This window comes from Canis lupus, chromosome 36 (genome assembly GCF_011100685.1).
Source record: "Canis lupus familiaris isolate Mischka breed German Shepherd chromosome 36, alternate assembly UU_Cfam_GSD_1.0, whole genome shotgun sequence".
Classification (NCBI taxonomy): domain Eukaryota; kingdom Metazoa; phylum Chordata; class Mammalia; order Carnivora; family Canidae; genus Canis; species Canis lupus.
The window spans coordinates 5,253,837-5,274,225 of record NC_049257.1 but is presented as its reverse complement, the minus strand read 5'-3'; the positions used below and the strand labels follow the sequence as shown (position 1 = coordinate 5,274,225).

General features: G+C 35.4%; 1 protein-coding gene and 1 pseudogene across 5 annotated transcripts in view; both read left to right on the top strand.

The window, feature by feature from the left end:
• WDSUB1 (WD repeat, sterile alpha motif and U-box domain containing 1) overlaps positions 1-20,389 on the top strand; it is a 48,619-nt gene that overhangs the window by 25,519 nt on the left and 2,711 nt on the right. For all 5 annotated transcript variants that reach the window (XM_038584594.1, XM_038584596.1, XM_038584593.1 and 2 more), the window contains one exon: positions 3,131-3,271. In XM_038584594.1, the coding sequence (XP_038440522.1) occupies positions 3,131-3,271 (141 nt within the window). The remainder of the gene's footprint in view (positions 1-3,130; positions 3,272-20,389) is intronic.
• Positions 10,232-15,439, top strand: LOC119867812 (annotated as a pseudogene).

The following is a 20,389-nucleotide window of genomic DNA, read 5'->3' as shown; positions in this document are numbered from 1 at the left end:
TGATTGGAAGGAGGAGCAGAAGCAGAGGGAAAAGGAGAGGGAGAGGATCTCAAGCAGACTCTGTGCTGAGATGCAGTGCCTGAATCAGGGCTCTATCTCATGACCCTGAGATCATGACTTGAACCAAAACCAAGAGTTGGACACTTAACTGACTGAGCCACCCAGGCACCACCACACACTCTCTTAATTATTGTAGCTTTGTAGTATGTTTTAAATTTGAAAAATGTGTGTCCTCCATATTTTTTTTTTATCTCTCCAAGATTGGTTTTGCTACTCTGGGTCCCTTGCATTTCCATATGAATTTTAGAATCAACTTGTCAGTTTGTCTCAAAAGAAAAAAAAACTTTTTTTTTTTTTTTTTAATCAGCATACACTGTAATATTAGTTTCAGGTGTACAATATAGTCATTCACATCCATACAATACTCGGTGCTCATCACAAGGCACTCGTTAAAAAGCCACCTATTTTGATGTGGATTATATTGAATCTGTGAACTAATTTGGGGATTATTGTCATCTTAATATTAATAAGTCTTCTAATCCATAAGCACAGGACATATTTTGGTATATTCAGGTTGTCTTAATTTTTTGCAACAATGGTTTGTCATTTCCAATAAGCAAGTCATTTTTCCTTAAGTAATATAGTTCAGTGGTTTTTAGAATATCCATAGAGTTATATAACACTGTTTAATTTCAGAATATTCTTATCCCCTCAAAGAACCCATTCTTTCTACCTAGCTCCTGGCAACCACTGATCTACTTCTGTCTTTATGGATTTGCCTATTTTGGACATTTCTTATAAGTGGAACCATACAGCAGGTGCCATTTGTATCTGGTTTCTCTTATGTAACATAAGGTTTTCAAAGTTCATCTGTGTTTTGTATGTGTAAGTACTTCAGTGTGTGAGGTTTCCAATTAATTTGTTCACCTTTTTCTCAACACTTGTTATTTATTGCCTGTCATCTTAATGATAGCCACCCTTATAGATGTGAAGTGGTGTTAGATTGTGGTTTGGATTTGTATTTACCTAAAGATATATGTAGAATCTTTTTAAGTGCTTATTGGCCATTTATGTATCTTCTTTGAAGAAATACCTGTTTAGATGCTTTGTTCTTTTAAAATTGGTTTATTTGTCTTTTTATTTTGAATTGTAAGAGTTGTTGATACATTCTGGATACTAGATCCTTTTCAAAAACTGTCTTAGTGTCATACTCTAATATAATACCAGATACTATTATTAACATACTATAATAAAATCTTAATGGGAAAGCTTAGGAAATAGGATCTCCATAGTGAGATTTATTGTTAATGAAGAGTCAAATAACAACAAAAAAGTTAAAACCATTTAGAGTATAGTGTTATGCTTTCTTAAAATGGTAAATATAGCATGTGAACGTATTTAAATTATCTTGGAATCTTATGGCCTTGTAAGAAGTTAACAGAATGATGGTTTGTGAAAATACTTAGGGTCAGATAGTTTTGTTCTCAGGCCATACTGTGAAAGCTATTTTTGTATCTCTAATAACTTATTTCCTTTATAATTTACTCTTTCATCCTAGAAGTAGGTAATAGAGTGTAGGGGTTTTCTTTTTAAGTTCTGCTGAATTTAGCATCTTTATTAGTTGATTTCTCATTACTCTCTCACAATAAATCTTTACCTTATCACACAGAAGCACTTGACAATGTAAAACAATAATTTCAGATTTCAACAAAGGGTGTTTGAAAACATAAAAGAAGCATAGTAGAAACAATAGGAATAGAATTCTATTTCGATAAAGAATAATAAATTCTTGGATTTAATTAATGGTTTGAAATAGTTTCTGACGGATGAGTCTCAGGGTTAGTAGTTAGAATCATTTTAAACTTCAGTAAAATAAGTTTCAGAACTATCAGGCCAAAGCATAAAATTGAAATGTAATTTAACTTCTGTAGTGGGCTAATAGCAGAATTAGGAAAATCATTATTATGAATGGAGACAAAAATGTTAACATTCTCTAGTAAATAAATCTGTTTTGTGTTTAAGATTTGGAAAGTTAGCAGATTGAACAAATTAAACAGTAATATTATTTTATTTTATTATAAACAATTTATTATAAACAATAAATTATTAAATAGACAAGGGCATTGTTTTTTTTCACATCATTCTGAAGTATTTTATTTTATTATTATTATTATTTTTTTAATTTACGATAGTCACACAGGGAGAGAGAGAGAGACATAGGCAGAGGGAGAAGCAGGCTCCATGCACCGGGAGCCCGACGTGGGATTCGATCCTGGGTCTCCAGGATCGCGCCCTGGGCCAAAGGCAGGCGCCAAACCACTGCGCCACCCAGGGATCCCTCTGAAGTATTTTAAAGTTCTGGGGTGTCTGGGTGGCTTAGTTAAGCATCTGGCTCTTGATTTCATCTCAGGTTATGATCCTCAGGGTCATGAGATCAAGCCCCATGTTAGGTTCCATTGTGGGTATGCAGCCTGCTTAAGATTCTCCTTCTCCCTCTTCCTCTGCCCCTCCCCCCGATGTGCTTGCACTCTCTCTCTCTCAAAATAAATAAATCTTTAAATAAAAATGTAAACATCTAATAACACTAAACCTCCTAAAATTATACTAAACTTCCTGAAATCAAAAATTAATTTTTAAAACTTGATAAAAGTAAAAATACAAATGAGTGAAACTTGTGTGTATAGTTTTACACAAACAGGTGAGTTTTATTTATAATCGTGTTTCATGTGAGAATCAGCAGATATGTCCAGTTTCAAACATTTTTTAAATATAAAATGGAATTTTTAATCATTAAACTGAAGATCTTTAAAAATCGTTAGGAAATTTTTTGGTTAACCAGGAAATTTTTTGGTTAAACACAATAACCAGTAGTAACAAGTCTTTTCAGGAGTCTGAAATTCTTCAACTTTCAGAATAAAGTTTTTTAGAATAAATTCTTCATTTGTTGCTGGTTTAACTACATAGTATTCTATACTATAAAGATTAGGGAATTTATAAAGAAAACAGTTTTGTGTGGTAAAACAGTATATCTGAAGATTTTTGGTTGTAATAGATAAAATCTCTATTTGCTGAAGACTTGCATAGAGGCTACCAGTGGTTCTCTCACCCTAACAGAATAATTTCTTTTCAGAATCTCTAGGGCTGCGGAGTAAAGTTCTGAGGAAAATTGAAGAACTCAGGACCAAGGTGAAAGCCCTTTCTTCTGGAATTCCTGATGAATTTCTATGTCCAATAACTAGGGAGCTTATGAAAGATCCTGTCATTGCATCAGGTATGTGTGATGCTTTTCTAAGTTTTAGGGCATTAATTATGTGCTAAATGAAAAAATAATGTAGATATTTCATAGAAGTTTGTGTAAACATGAGAAATTTTTACAGCCTCTGTTTTATAGCTCATGAGTAGTTTTTTTTTAACTCGTTTAATCTGAGGTAAACTATTGAACATTATATATTTCTTAAAATTGGATGGAGTAGGTTTGGATAAGATTAGAGACAAAAGGGTTCAGTTTAATAAGCTTTACTTGAACTTGTGAAATGTGTTTTTGGTTACAAGAATGCAAGGTAAAATGTTTTTGAGATAGACTGTTGTGATCTCTTATGTTTACTTTATCATGAATGTAAACCTTACAGAAATAAGATTTAAAGATTATAAAATTGCATCATTCCACATTAATTTCTAATCTGTCAATAGACACAGATGTATGTAATTTACATAGTTGTAATCAGTGAATCCTTATTTTTTTAATTTTTGTGTAAGACTTTATACATTTCTAAATAGTGACTTATTCTATGTAATTTTCAGTTTTAAATACTTTATTCCAGTGTGGCTCTGTGCTACATTTTGATTCATATACCAAATAGTGGAAATCTTTAAATTGTAAACAGCATTGCACTGATACCTTGGTACTTCCTTTTTTCTGTTATCCATTACTTAGGGTTATTTTTATGGCATGTGTTCCCCCATCACAATGTTTTATGACCATGAAAAAGAATGGTTTTGATAGATTTTGTTAGAATGTTCTTTTTTTTTTTTTTTTAAAGATTGTATTTATTTATTCATGAGAGAGAGAGAGAGAGAGAGAGGCAGAGACACAAGCAGAGGGAGAAGCAGGCTCCCTACAGGGAGCTCGATGCAAGACTCAATCCCAGGGCCCAGGGATCATGACCTGAGCTGAAGGCAGGCGCTAAACCACTGAGCCACCCACGGATCCCCTTGTTGGAATATTCAATGGACATTTGAAAAGTGTGGTCTTTCCCCATTGTGTAGGATTGGCACTCCTGTTGAAAATCATTTCACTACATATGTGAGGGGATTTATTTCTGGTTTATTTTGTCCCATTGGTCTATATGTTTGTGCTTTGGCCAGTACAATACTTTTTTGATTACTATGGCTTTGTAATATGTTCTGAAATCAGGAAGTATGAGGCCTCCAGTCTTGTTCTTTCTCAGTATTGTTTTAGCTCTTTAGGATACTTTGGGATTCCATATAAATTTTAGTATGGTTTTTCCTATTCCTATAAAAAGTGCCACTGGGATTTTGATGGAGATTATATTGAAGGTGTAGATGACTTTGGGTAGTATGGACATTTTAATATTAACTCTTCCAATCCATGAATACAGGATGTCTTTCCATTTATTTGTATTCTTTTACTTCTTTCCACAATGTTTTGTAGTTTTCAGTGTAAAAGCTTGCCAGAAATATATTGGAATGGTGCTTAATCTATTGATTCGTTCAGAACTGATAGCTCCAACTCATGCATATCATCACACAGCTCTCCATTTTATTTAGGTCTTCTTTACATTCTCTTAGTGCTTTGTATTTCAATATATAGGTTTTACACTTACTTTGCTAAAACTGTCCTTAGGTATTTAGTATTTTTATAACACTATAAATACTAGCTTTTAAAATTTCAGTTCCCAATTCTTCATTGCTCAATATTTTACAATTGATTTGTAGATTGACTTTGTATTCTGTGACTTTGCTTTAGCATATTAGGTGTAATATCTCTTTTTTGGATCCTTTTACCTGATTTTCTGCATACATGATCATATCATCTGCAAGTAGACATTTGTATTGCTAATCTGTATGCCTCTCCTGCCCCTACCACTTTTCCTGTTTCTTGTTACACTGTCCAGGATTTGTAGTACAATGTTGAAAAGAAGTGTTAAGAGTGCCTTAACATGCTCTTGGGGGGAAGCATTCAATTCAGTTCAATCTTTCACCATTAAGTATGATGTAAACTGCCTTCTATCAAGTTTAAAAAGTTCTTTTCTATGTCCAGTTGCTGAGAATATTTAAAATGCTTATCCTGAAATAAGATGGTTTTTCTCTTTTTTCCTGTATTATTAGAGATTACTGTATTAGTTTCTTATTGCTGTCCTAACAAATCACCACAAAATTAGTGGCTTAGCACATTTTTGTAGGTCAGAGGTCCAGTACATTCTCATAGATAAAAGTCAGGGTATTGGCATGTCCTGTTCCTTGTTGGAGGCTCTAGGGAAGAATCCATTTCTTGCTCATGTAGATTGTTGGTAGAATTCAGTGTCTTGTGATTTTAGGACTAAGGTCCCTATTTTTTTTGCTAGCTGTAACCTGAGGGCTGTTCCCAACTGTGGTAGGCAGAATGGTGGCTCCCCAAGCATGTCCATGTCCTAAAGCCCTAGAGCCTATGAATGTTACATGGCCAAAACGGCTTTGCATATGTGAAATTAAGGGTCTTGAGATGAGTCTCCTGTAGTATCCAGTAGAGCCAGTGTAATCACACGGATCTTTTATAAGTGAAAGAAGGAAGCAGAAGAGTCAAAGGAGAGGTGACAACAGAATAGAGTTTGAAGCTAAGGAATTCAGGCAGCTTCTAGAAGTAAATAAAAACAAGGAAACTGATTCTCCCTTAGAGCCTTCAGAAAGAATGCCACCTTGCTGACACCTTGGTTTTAACCCAGTGAAACTGATTTCATATTTCTGATCTGCAGAACTATAAGATAATAAATTGTGTTACACCACTAAGTTTGTAATAATCTGTTACAGAGGCATAGGAGACTAACACACTGGCTCCTAGAGGCTGTTACATTTCTCAGCATGGGGCCTTTTTCCAGCTTTAAACCTAGTATCTTCCTGTATCACACTGCATCTCTTTGACCCACTTTCCTATATTCCTTTTCTGTTTTTAAGAACTCCTGTGAAAATTTCCTGTCTTAAAATCAGCTGATAAGTGACCTTAATCCTTGGCAAGCTTAATTCTCTTTTGCCATGTTAACATAACATTGTCACAGCTTCCAGGATTAGGATGTAGACATATTTGTGGGTCATTATTCTGCCTAATACATTATATTCATTAATTTTTTTATTGTGGTGATATACAAATATATAAAATCATTTTAATAGTTTTTGAGTATATAGTTGAGTGATATTTGATTCTTCTGGATACCTCATATAACTAGAATCGTGCAATATTTGCCCTTTTGTGTTGACTGACTTAGCATTATGTCTTCAGGGTTCATCCACATTGTAGCATATGTCACAATTACTTTCCTTTTTAAGGCGGAAAAATATTCCATTGTATGTTTATACCATATTTGGTATGTACATCCAACCATGGACATGAAGGTCTTTTCTACCTTTTGGCCATTGTGAATAATGCCACCATCGACGTAAGTGTACAAATACCTGTTCAAGTCCTTGCTTTCAGTTCTTTGGGGTATATATCCAGAAGACTTGCTCAGTCATACAGTAATTCTGTATTTAATTTTTTGAGGAACCACTATACCATCTTCACAGTGCCTGTACCATCTTACATTCCCACCAGCAGTGCACAAGGGTACCAATTTTTCTTGCCTGTACTTATTATTATTTTGTTTATGATAGCCATCCTGATGAGTGTGAGGTGGTATCTCGTTTCAATTTTGATTTTTGCGTTCCCCTAATGACTAGGATGTTGAATGTCTTAGGTACTTACTGGTCATTTTATATATATATATTTTCATTTTATATATTTTCTTTGGAGAAATATCTAGTCCTCTACCATTTTTCAATTTTTTGTTGTTGTTGTTGAGTTATAGGAATTCTTTATATATTCTGGATATCCTGTATCATACGATTTACAAGTATGTCTCCCATCCTATGGGTTGTCTTTTCACTCTGTTTTAAGGCCCTTTGATGCACAGTTAATTTTGATGAAGTCCATCCAGTCTTTTTCTTTCATTGCATATGGTTTTGGGGTCATATTCATAGGAAATCATTACCAAATCCAGTATCATGAAGTATTCCCCCTATATTTTCTTCTGAGTGTTTTATTTAGTTTATAGTTTTTTGTTCCATTTTGAGTTCATTTTTTTATATGGTATACATATTCTTTTGTATGCAGGTATCTACTTTCCCAGCACCATTTTTTAAAGAGATTGTTCTTTCCTCCATTGGAATGGTCTTGGCACCCTTGCTGAAAACACTAGGCTATGTATGTTTGGGTTTCTTTCTGTATTCTGTTGGTCTACATAGCTGCCTTTATGCCAGTACCACACTGTTTTGGTTACTATAGCTTTGTATATAGTAGCTTTTGAAATCAGGAAATGTGAATCTTCCAACTTCTTTGAGATTGTTTTGGCTCTTCAGGATCTCTTGCAATTCTATATGTATTTTAGGATGGATTTTTCTATTTCTGCCAAAAAATGGTTTTGGGATTTTGAGAGGGAGAATTTGAGAGGTATTATGATGGGAATTGCATGGACTCTTTAATTGCTTTGGATAGTATGGGAATTTTAACCATTGTCTTCCAATCCATGAACAACAGGATATCTTTCCTCTGTGTCTTTAATTTCTTACAGCGATGTTCTGTAGTTTTCAGTATGCAAGTCTTTTACCTCCTTGCTTAAGTTTGTGACTAAGTATTTAATTCTTTTTGATGTTTGTTTTGAATGGAATTTTCTTAATTTCCTTTTTGGATTCTTTATTGTCAGTGTATAGAACCACAGCTGATTTTTGTATGTTGATTTTGTATCTTTTAACTTTTGTATCTTGCTGAATTGAATTTAAAACTTTTTTGTGGAATCTTTAGGGTTTGAATTCACTTATTGCTGGATTTGATATGCTAATATTTTCAGTATTTTTAAATCTGTGTTCGAAAGAGATATTTGAGTTTTCTTTGTAGGAGATTTGATTTATGAAAGCTTCAAATATAGCTTTTATAATAGGTTACTTCGTCAAATTAGATTTCTGAGTATTCTTTCTTGGAGGTTTACATTTTCTATTACCTTTACAATATTCTTGTTGGCATAATTTTAATGTATTTTGTGTTGAATTGTATCATTTGTTTTAATCTTGATTCTCTTTTTGTTTATAATTGTATGGTATTTTTCTTTCAATCTACTTTTAAAACCGTGTACATCTTGAATTTTCATATAATAATCTTTCACCAAAGGTTACCCATTTTCTAAATTTTAACATTATAGATTAATAAAAATGTTCTGATTAAAGTTTATCTAAATCGAACCATCAACTACATCTTTTGGGGGTCTAGATTCTTGCCTTAAGCTTGGTTTGTGTGATTTATCCATGTTGTTATAAAAATTAACAAATTACTGCTTTGTATATGTGAATATACTACAAATTATCCATTCTGTCATTATTAGCTGCCATGAACCTTGGTGAACACACATATGCATTGCTATTGGATATATTCCAGAGAATAGATATGTACAAGCTGTTACCCAGAGTGGTTGAAATAGCTGATACCCCCTCCAGCAATGTATAAGAATTCTAGTTACTCCCTAGCCTTCCTTATATTTAGTATTATCTGTGTCTTTCATGTTACCCTTTATTATTTTTATTGAAGCAATTGAAGAGTCACATGCAGTTGTAAAAAATAACAGATCCTATACACTTTGCCTGGTTGTTCTGTGCCAGCAATATGATAGAATATCACAACTAGAATATAGACATTGATGCAGTCTATCAAGCATAGATTTCCCCAGTACCATGCATGTGCATTAAGTTCTACAAGCTTGTCCCTTTTGGAGATTTGAGCATCAACCACCAATCAACACAGTTCCAAACTTCTAAACCTTCCTTTGCCTTTTTATAGTTTATCTGTCACCTGCTTGCTCTCTTCAGACCTCATCTGTCCTCCATTTGTAAAATATTATATGAATGGAATCATACAGTAAATAACATCTTGGGATTAGTTTTTTTCACTTAGTATAATCCAGGGAGAATTGCCATTCATTTATTTTTAGTCTTCCTGCATTACTTTTAGAGGTGTTCCCTGTGGAAAACATACATATAGTTGAAGTTAAAGTAATTTTTAAAATATCTGTCCTCAGAACGCCTGGCTCAATCAATAGAGCATGTGATTCTTGATCTTGGGGTTGTGAGTTCAAGCCCCATGTTGGGTGTTAGGGATTAAATAAGTAAAAATGAAGGATTTTTTTTTTTTTAAACAATGTAGTAGATTTCTGTATATTGTGATCCATCTATCTACTCATTCCTTCCAGCGTGTTTCCACTTGATTTTGGTTTCTTCTAGCTCTGTTTTATCCTTTCCTCAATTTTTCTGAATTGATTATATGTCCCTTTTGGCTGTTATCCCCCAGTGTTTCTTCTGTGTGTTAAACTGACTGCCTTAGAAGCATTCTTACATAGTATATTTATTATATCTGTCCTTTTAAAAAAAAAAAGCCACCTATGCTTAATAAACAAGCAATAGAGAAATAGGTTTTGAAAATGTAGAGGCTTTTCTTACTTTGATCTATCCTTCCAGATCTTTTTTTATTTATAATTTTATTCTATGACAAAGGGATATGATAAAAACTTTAAAAATTGTATTTACTTAACAGACCAAATAGTATTCATTAGTATATTTAGAACTACTTCATTCTCAACTACAGGACAGTATTTCATGGTATGAATGTGCCGTAAATTAACTCATACTCTGTTGAACAGCTTTTTCCAAGTAATTCTGTAGAAGAAACTCCTCATATACTGTATACACAGGTACACTTATTTAAATATTCCAACTGGATAAAATCTTTTTTTTTTTTTTTTTTTTTTTAAAGATTTTATTTATTTATTCATGATAGTTACACAGAGAGAGACAGAGAGGCAGAGACACAGGCAGAGGGAGAAGCAGGCTCCATGCAGGGAGCCCGACGTGGGATTCGATCCCAGGCCTCCAGGATCGCGCCCCGGGCCAAAGGCAGGCGCCAAACCGCTGCGCCACCCAGGGATCCCCCAACTGGATAAAATCTTAATACTGTTAGATACTGCCCTATTTTAAATTCTTAGTTTGATTTATGCTTCATCTTCTTTTTTAAAATTGGCTTGCCCGTTTCCTGGGTTATCACTCCGCGAATGAGGCAGGATGGGTGCACGCTTCTGGGTTTAGGGGGAAAAAAAAACCCACCAAACCAAAAGCACCCACACACCATAAACACAAAAAATGAGCAAGCAAGACGCCCCTTCCGTTTTGTGAGATCCAAGCTGCAAGTGAATAAATCAGCGGGCCCCGCTGCAATCTTCTGCACTCGAGCACCAAGAGATTCTGTTCCTATCAATTAAAGAAAATTTTTAAAAAGTTAAAACTTTACCGTAATGAAGTATTACCACATCTGCAAACTTCCCGGACGAGTGATGGGCATTGGAGTCCTTCGTTTCTCTCTGGTGGTCATCCTCGCGCTGCTGCTCGTTTGACCACTTTACTTCCAAATATCAAGGAAGACAAGATGCTTACTTTGCGTAGGGAAATAAAATCCCAGGGCAAGTCCACTCTGTATTCCTTTACTCTAATAATGCAGACATACAACAGAACAGATCTCTTACTGAGACTCTTAAATCATTATCAGGCTGTGCCATATCTGCATAAAGTGATTGTAATGTGGAACAATGTTGGGGAGAAGGGACCAGACGAGTTATGGAATTCTCTAGGGCCGCATCCTGTCCCTGTGATCTTCAAACTACAGACAACAAACAGGATAAGAAATCGACTCCAGGTCTTTCCTGAACTAGAAACCAATGCAGTGTTATGGTAGACGATGACACGCTAATTAGCACCCAAGACCTTGTTTTTGCTTTCTCAGTTTGGCAGCAATTTCCTGATCAAATTGTAGGATTTGTTCCTAGAAAGCATGTCTCTACTTCATCAGGCATCTACAGTTATGGAGGTTTTGAACTGCAAACCCCGGGGTTTGGAAATGGTGACCGGTACTCTATGGTGCTGATTGGAGCCTCGTTCTTCAATAGCAAATACCTTGACCCGTTTCAGAGGCAGCCTGCTGCTCTCCATGCTTTGATAGATGAAATCCAAAACTGTGATGATATTGCCATGAATTTTATCATTGCCAAGCACACCGGGAAGACTTCAGGGGTATTTGTGGAACCTGTAAACATGGGCAATTTAGAAAAAGAATCCAGTGGTGGCTATCCTGGAATGTGGCATCGAGCTGAGCACTTTAAACTTGTTAATATCTACGATAGCATGCCCTTAAAATACTCCAACATTATGATTTCTCAGTTTGGTTTTCCCTGTGCCAACCACAAAAGAAAAATATGAAACTGAAACAAACCTCAGAACTGCTTAGTATTTGAGTAGCTTCTCTTTGCTAGGGTTGGTGTTTGGTTTGGTTTGGTTTTTTTTTAAGCAACATCATGAACTTTTTTTTATCCACTACGGAAGTCTCTACAAAGGAAACAATGTACAGTGCTTCTAGGACATAAAATTCACACGAACTTCAAAAACCAAGAAGCTGGTACTCTCTAGATAGGTGTTTTTGTGAGGAGTTTTCATCCACTGATAGAACTCCTTGGTCAGCGATTTTATTGTTTACATTCCGAGACAGTTCTACAATTTCTTTGACTCCTGGCATTTGCCTTAAGGACTTATAACAAGTTGTCTCCAGGATCAGAAACTCCAGAAAAGCATTTCTCAGATTTTTCATTAAAGGATGATTGTTTTCATTTGAAGCCTGAAATGCCTTGTTTGCAAAAGCCTGTGGTGTAGAGAAAATCCATGTGAAGGGAGAATAATCTTCAATCCCTTATAAAAACAAGTGGACAAAAATAAATAAATAAAATTAAAATAAAATTGGCTTTCCCAATTCCAGATAAGTTATAGGATCATCTTGTTATGCTACAAAAGAAAATCTAATTGACATTTTGATTAGAACTACAGAAAACCTAAAAAGGGGGTAGAAATGAAAACTTTGTTAGTCAGGTGTTCCATCTATTTTATTGCTTTCAAGTCTGTTCTGAACATTTAATTCATTTAGGTAGCTTTGTTAAAAAAAAAAAAATCAGTGTTCACATTGAAATTCATCATTTCAAGGCTGGAAAAAAAGCTAATAAACCCTATCTGACCATTCTGCTTTTTCTCTAAAGCTTTTACAGTGTTTTTTCTCAATTATATAGAGGGAACATACTCCGGTGTCTGTTGTAACTGTGCAAGTATAATGTCAGTTTAATTCTGATTTTGTTTGTTTCAAACAGTTTGAAAGTATTTTTAATTCTCATTCAGAGTGCATAGCCTGTCTTGAATGGAATTCTGTGCCTTTTATCTTTTTTGGAAAACTTTCAGCCATTCTCATTCTATATACCTTATCTCTTCAGCCTTAATGTAGAACTACCTTAATCTCTGACATTGCTTCGTAATTTTAATGTCAGTAGTTTTTCATTTCTGGAAATCTGATTTAGCATGTAGTTTAAAGGCACGGATTCTAGAACCAGCCTGCTTGGGCTTAAATCCCAGCTCTGTCACTCCAAGGTCATATAACTAAGGAGTTATTCAAGCATCAGTTTCTTCATGAGATTGTTGTGCAGATTAAATAAGTTAACATAGTAACAGTGCTTTGGAACAGTAATCATAAATTCATTCTTATTTTAGAAATATTCAGAAGCTGTATTTATTTCCTGAGGTTTGTGCTATCCTAAGCCTGCTCTTTGTTGTCTATGAGTTTTCACCTTCAGTCAAGTATTACCTGTGGAATTTCGGTGCAGGAAGAGGACGTATAGTTCCAGAACGGCATTGGGCTTGCTTTGTCCATTTCCCAGAGCAACAGGGACTGAGCAAGCTTTTTTCTTGGACAAAGGTAATATAAATTCAGAGCCCAAGCCAGTGAGCTCATAAAGGTGAAGCCATTTGAACCTTGAAGTCAGCTGTACATGTAAAAAGACATTTTAGTCACATTTTTTTTTAAGATTTTATTTATTTATTCATAGACACAGAGAAAGAGAGGCAGAGACACAGGCAGAGGGAGAAACAGGCTCCACGCAGGGAGCCCACGGTGGGACGCGATCCTGGGTCTCCAGGATCACATCCCAGGCTGCGCCAAACCGCTGCGCCACCAGGGCTGCCCTTAGTCACATTTCTAAGTATAATACAGAAACTTGGGAGTTTACTTAACCTGGTTTATTACCAGAAATGGAAGTCTAAGAAACAAATCTTATAGTAGGCACCATTTCTTTGCTATTTTACCAATACCTGGTCATCTGAGTATATTAAATCATTAAATATTGTTTACTTCCTCGAACTAGCTGGTACAGTTCTTAATTTGAATAAAAATTTTTAAAAAGTAGGAAAAACAAGCAAACATATTAGTTAATACTGAATGTGTACTATATATTCTTTTAAAAATTGTCATTTTTCCCCACCAGCAACACGTTTGATTTCAACTAAGCTAACTCTAGTAGTAAACTTCACGCATGAATTTTTCAAAGAAACCAGGAGTATAATTTTTAGGTATAAAAATGCTTCAGTGCCTTTTCATTTTTACACGAAAGTCTGTATGTATCTGGAGATAAGGAAGTGGTCTTTGCTTGGTAGCTCTTTACTACTCTGGAATGAACTTTAGTAGAATAGTGTGATACCTTATATATCATTAGCAATGCTAGATCTGATCCAAATTCTTTTCCTGTTAATCAAATAAGACAATACCATGAAAAGCTGCTATTGAACTTTACATAAAACTGTGGCCAGTGTAACTCACTTTGTTATAGTAGGAAACCTGTACCACCATAGACTGAATGATTTGACATTTTCCTCACTGCCACCACCCAAGAAATTAACAATCCACAAGCAGGCAAGGAAAAAATCATTTATGGGAATTCCATTAAAAGTGACAAAATATTATACGGTAATGTGCTCTAATAGCACAGATAAAATTAAAAATGGAGGCTCAGGTCGTGATCCCAGTGGGCTCCCTGCTCAGCAAGGGAGTGTGCGTCTCCCTCGGCGGGTGCTCCCACTCTATCAAAGTCTTTTTTAAAAAAATAGAGTAGAGAATATGAAAAATTGAAGATGCTCACTGATTAAGGAGAGACCAAGAAAATACTCAAAAGTTCAGATAGGCTTTTCATCAGTTAATAATCAGCAGATCAAAAATGCCTCCCATAAGCATTAAAATTTATGAAACCAGTTTCTATAGTGAAAATTTATGTGATATATAATGAATGATAAATATTATCAATTTATTGTTCCATAATTCTACTGTTTGATTTTAACTCATCCCAAAAGAGAAAAAACGATTTTAGATTAACAAAGCACAATCCAACCTAAAGGATTCAGAAAGGCTAGAAATAAAAGGATAGGCAAAAATGACACAATTGCAAGTAAAAAGAAGGAGTAATTACATGCCTGCAAAAATGGAATTCAGACCAAGAAAAATTTAAGACACAGGGTATTTTCTTGTAATACTGAAGACAATTCTCAATGAAGATAATGACTATTACTAGATAAGCAGTTTCAAACACAACAACTTTTGTAAAGCAGAAACAATTAAGGAAAGAAGCACAGTAACAGACTTGACCATACCTGTCAATCCAGAATAGACCTATCTACCAAATCCTGAACATTCAAAATAGAAAGTACACTTTTTTAAACAGAGACATCCATAAATATTAACCATATTTAAACACCAGATACTACTACTACCAGAACTAACACAAACAGCTTTATCTCACCACAATGGAATATAACTAGGAAATTATTAACAAAAGTGGGCCCCTTTCACCTGGAAGGTCAAAAACAGTCTATTATATTTATCTAGCCTGGTGGCAAATGAATGAGCTGTTATTGAACTCAAATATTCCATATAGATGTGCATGTTAATATTATTACTATCAGTAATAGGCCAGTGTGATGGTACTATATAAGATTAAGGTTTTCGTTATACTCAACTTTAAGATTTTACTTATTTGACACGGAGAGAGAATGCACAAACTGGGGGAATAGCAGAGGGAGGGAGAAGTAGGCTCTCTGCTGCGCAGGGAGTCTGTTGTAAGGCCTGGTCCCAGAGCCCTGGAATCATGACCCAAGGTGAAGGTAGACACTTTAACTGACTGAAGCACCCAGGCCCCTATACTCAACTTTTTAAAAATAAAAATTGAGGGATGGGATGCCTGGGTGGCCCAGCCATTGATTGTCTGCCTTCGGCTCAGGGTGTGATCCCAGTCCAGGGATCAAGTCCCACATCTGGCTCCCTGCGAGGAGCCTGCTTCTCCCTCTGCCTGTGTCTCTACCTCACTCGCTCTCATGAATAAATAAATTAAATATTTAAAAATAAATACAGTAAAAATTGAGTATATTTACCTACTCAAACTATTCTTAAAATTCAATAGTAAGACAAATTATCCAATTAAAAATAGGCAAAGGATTTGTTTTTTTTTTTGTTTTTAATTTTTATTTATTTATGATAGTCACACAGAGAGAGGCGCAGAGACACAGGCAGAGGGAGAAGCAGGCTCCATGCAACGGGAGCCCGACGTGGGATTCGATCCCGGGTTTCCAGGATCGTGCCCTGGGCCAAAGGCAGGCGCTAAACCGCTGCGCCACCCAGGGATCCCAAGGCAAAGGATTTGAATAGACCTTTCTCCATAAGAGATACACAAATGACCAATAAGCACCAGAAAAGATGTCCACTGTCATGATGGAAATGAAAGTCAAAAGCACATTGAGATGCCACTTGGTTACCCGCTAGTAAGACAAACATGTGGTAGAAGGATTTGCAGAAATATTGCTGGTGGAAATGTAAAATGGTATAGCTGCTGTTGAAAATAGCTTGGCAGATCCTCAAAAAGCTAAACATAGCTACCCATGTGATGTAGCAATTGTACTAGATACACACCCAAGAGAATTGAAAACATTCATATAAAAAGTTATACACGAATGCTCACAGTAGTTTAAACTGATAAGAGCCAGAAAGTGGAAAGAATGATTACTGAATGAATAAAATGTGTTATATCCATACAATGGAATATTAATCAGCTATAAGAGGAACAAATACTTATAAACGTGCTACATGGATGAACCTTGGAAACTTTATGCTAAGTGAAAGAAGCCAGACACCAAAGGCCACATTCTGTATGATTCTGTTTATAGGAAGTGTCCAGAATAGGCAAATCTGTAGAGAAAGATTTGTGGTTGCTAGGAGAGGGGAGAGTGAATGCTAAGGGGTACAGGGTTTCTTTATGGAGTGATGAAAACGGCTTGAAATTAGTATAATTCAGAGTTATATAACCATCACCACCAAGAATCACTGAATTGCATACTAAAAAGGGTGGATTTTATGTGAAGTGTACCTCAAAAGAAAACGGCAATAACAGAATCTGGCAGAAAGATCTACCATCCCTCAGACTCTAGAGAACAAAAGGAAGTTGAGGTTATCAGAACCTCACATAGGTCTCCCAGAACCAGAATTCAGGCCTTTAAGAAGGGGTAGATACCCAGCTGGTGCCTCTAAAAGGAGAAGGATAAGACCTATTTGGGCAGTACCTACAATGATGCAAGCAAAATATCTGGAGAGTATAACCAACTACTGCTGCCAGATGAAGGGCCATGGCCAGGTACTTCACTCTGTTGTCTTCCTATAGAGGTTCCAATTGCAAAATCTGACAAGGAGCCAACTGGCAAAGCAGAAATGTGGTTTGAATTATACTGGCTTCAGCATGCAGAGTCCTCCCTCTCATGCATGAGTTTGGAGCTGAGAGACAACAGCTTAATAAGTCTCATTAGCATTTAGTAAGTCAGATTAAAGAGGAATCAATAGCCTTTATGTGTGTATAAGTATATATGTAAACAAAAGCAATTAAAAGGTATAACATTACCACAACATGGGACCGAGAGAGTATTATGCTAAATGAAGTCAGAGAAGGACAAATACCATATGATTGACTTATATGTGGAATTAAAAACAACAGAAACAGACCCATAAATACAGCTGATGATTGTCAGAAGGGAAGGTGGTAGGGGAATGGGCAAAATAGGTGAAGGGGAGCAGTAGATAGTCATCCACTTATAGAATAAGTCAGGGGATAAAAGATACAGCATAAGGAATACAGTCAAGGATACTGTAATAGCACTGTATATTATGCTATTGTGTGAGCACAGCAGTATACAGACTTACCAAACCATATGAAACAGCATATGCCAACTTCAGTTTAAAAAAGAATGTACAACAGAGGACTTAATATATCAGATAGTCCTGATGAAAATTATAAAACTTCCCTGCAAAGTAAACTTGGAACAAATGGAAAGCATACCATGATGATAGGAAGCTACATGCCATCAGGGTGTCACTATTGGATTTTTTCCCTAGTGATACAGAAGATGATGAATAGGTTCCATTGGAAAGACCACACAACAAGTAACCTAGAAAATAAAGAGGAGTGTCAATAGTCCTATCAGATATCAGAGCATGTTTTAAGCATTTAAAAATAACACAGAATGGGATTGGCACATGCATAGACAGAACACTGGAAAATATATATCTTTCTAAATCTAGAAATTGAACCACGTGCACTTGAAAATTTAGTGAGTGATAAAAACGGCATATGTTAAGTCCGTGGTAACAATAAATTATTTTAATAAGTAGTGTTCTCACGACTAGCCATACGGAAAGGGATAAGACTGGCTTTATCTTAAACTGCACATCTAAATTTCAAATGAATTAGAGATATAAACATAAAAAAAGTCCCAGAAGAAAATGTAAATAAATTCCTTGATAATCTGGAAATAAGGACACTTCCTAACCTAGATTCAAAATCCAAGAGAAATATGTGAAAAACTGATGAAGTGTTTTTTTTTCCAAAGATATAAAAAATATTCAAGAACTAGCCAATCCTCAAACTTACAGAAAGAGGAGAACTTCCAAACTCATTTTACAAGGGCAGCATCACCCTGATAATAAAAGTTTTTTGATGTAACACAGACAAGGACGCTACAAGAAAATTATGGACCAATATCCCTAATGAACATAGATGTAAAATTCCTCAATTTTAGCAAATCCAGTATATTAAAAGGATTACACACAGTGATCAAGTGGGGCTTATTCCAGGGATGCAAGGATGGCTCAACTTCTGTAAATCAATGTGATACACATTAACAAAATGAAAAATAATAATCCTATCTCAATTGATGTACAAAAAGCCTTTGACAAAATTCAACATCTGTTTATGATAAAAGCTCTCAACAAAACAGGTATAGAGGTAATATACCTCAACATAGCAGTGAAAGGCTGCTATCTTTTCCGCTAAGATCAGGAACAAGATAAGAGAGCCCACTCTACCACTTTTACTCAACATAGTATTGGATGTCCTAGCCAGAGAAGTTAGGAAAAAAAAAAAAAGTAAAAGGCATCCAAGTTGGAAAAGAAGAAGTAAAACTATCTCTATTTGCAGATGACGTGTTTTTATATATGGAAAACTATAGACTCCACAAGAAAACTGTTAAAACTAGTCAACAAATTCAGTAAAGTTGCAGGATACAAAATATATACACAGAAATTTATTGCCTTCTGTATACTAGAAACAAGCTCTCAGAGAAATTATTGAGAACTGCATCAAAAAGAAAATATATAGGAATAAATTTAACCAAGGAGGTAAAAAAAAAAAAAAATCCTGTACATTGAAAACTAGAAAACATTAAGAAACTAAAGAATACACAAAGAAGTGGAAAGACATGGATTGAAAGCATACTGTTAAAATATGCATACTACCAGAAGCGATCTCTGGATTCAGTGCAATATCTGTCAAAATCTCAATGGCATTTTTCACAAAAAATAGAGCAAACAGTGGTAAAATTTGTATGGAATCACAGAAGACCCTGAATAGCCAGAGCAATCTTAAGAAAAAAAGCTGGAGGCATCACAATTCCTGATTTCAAACTGTATTACAAAGGTATAGTTTCAAAACAGTATCGTTTTGGCATAAAAACAGGTAACATAGACAAACCGAACATAGAGCCCAGAAATAAACCCACACATAGAATATGATCAATTAATCTACAACAAGGGAACCAGGAATATACAATGGGGAGAGGACAGCCTCTTCAGTAAATGGTGCTTGGAATACAACAGCCAATATGCAAAAACATGAAATGGGACCACTATTTCACACCATATACAAAAATTAACTCAGAACAGGTTACAGACATGTAAAGACATGAAACCAAAAAACTCCCAGAAGAAAACATAGGTGATAAGCCCCTTGACATCTGTCTTGATAATGAGTTTTTTGATATAACAGTAAAAGCAAAACAATAAAAGCAAAAATAAGTGGGACTACATCAAACTAAAAAGCTTCTGCATGGCAAAAGAAACCATCAGCAAATTGAAAAGGCAGCCTATGAAATGGGAGAGAATATTTGCAAATCACATATCTGATAAGGGTTAATGTTCCAAATATACAAAGAACTATTATTTAGGGAAAAAAAGGATGGAGAGGATCTGAATGTACATTTTTCCACAGATGACATACAGATGCACAAGTACGCGAAAAGATGATCAACATTACTAATCATCAGGGGACCATAAAACCACAATGAGAGATCACCTCATAACTTAGAAATGGTTATCAAAAAGCAAATAAATGTTGGTTGACAATATGGAGAAAAAGGAACCTTTACGCACTGTTTTGTAGGAATGTAAAATGGTGCAACCACTATGGAAAATATGGAGATTCCTCCAAAAAATTAAAAATAGAACTACCTTGTGATCCAGCAATTCCATTTCTGGATGGGTATTCAAAGGAAGCAAAATCACTAACAACTTGAAAAGATACCTGTACCCCCACATTCATTGCCAGTATTTATAATAGCCAAGACATATAAATAACCCAAGTGTCCATCAATGGATGAACGTATAAAGAAAATGTGTATGTGCACAACGGAATAGAATTCAGCCATAAAAACGGAAATCCAAGGACGCCTGGGTGGCTCAGCCCTTGAGCATCTGCCTTTGGCTCAGGGTGTGATCCTGGGATCCGTAGTCGAGTCCCCTATAAGGCTCCCCACGGGGGGAGCCTGCTTCTCCCTCTGCCTCTCTCATGAATAAATTAAAAAAAAAAAAAAAGGGAATCCTGCCATTCGTGCCACCGTGGATAGACCCTAAGGGCATTGTGCTAGGTAAAATAAGTCA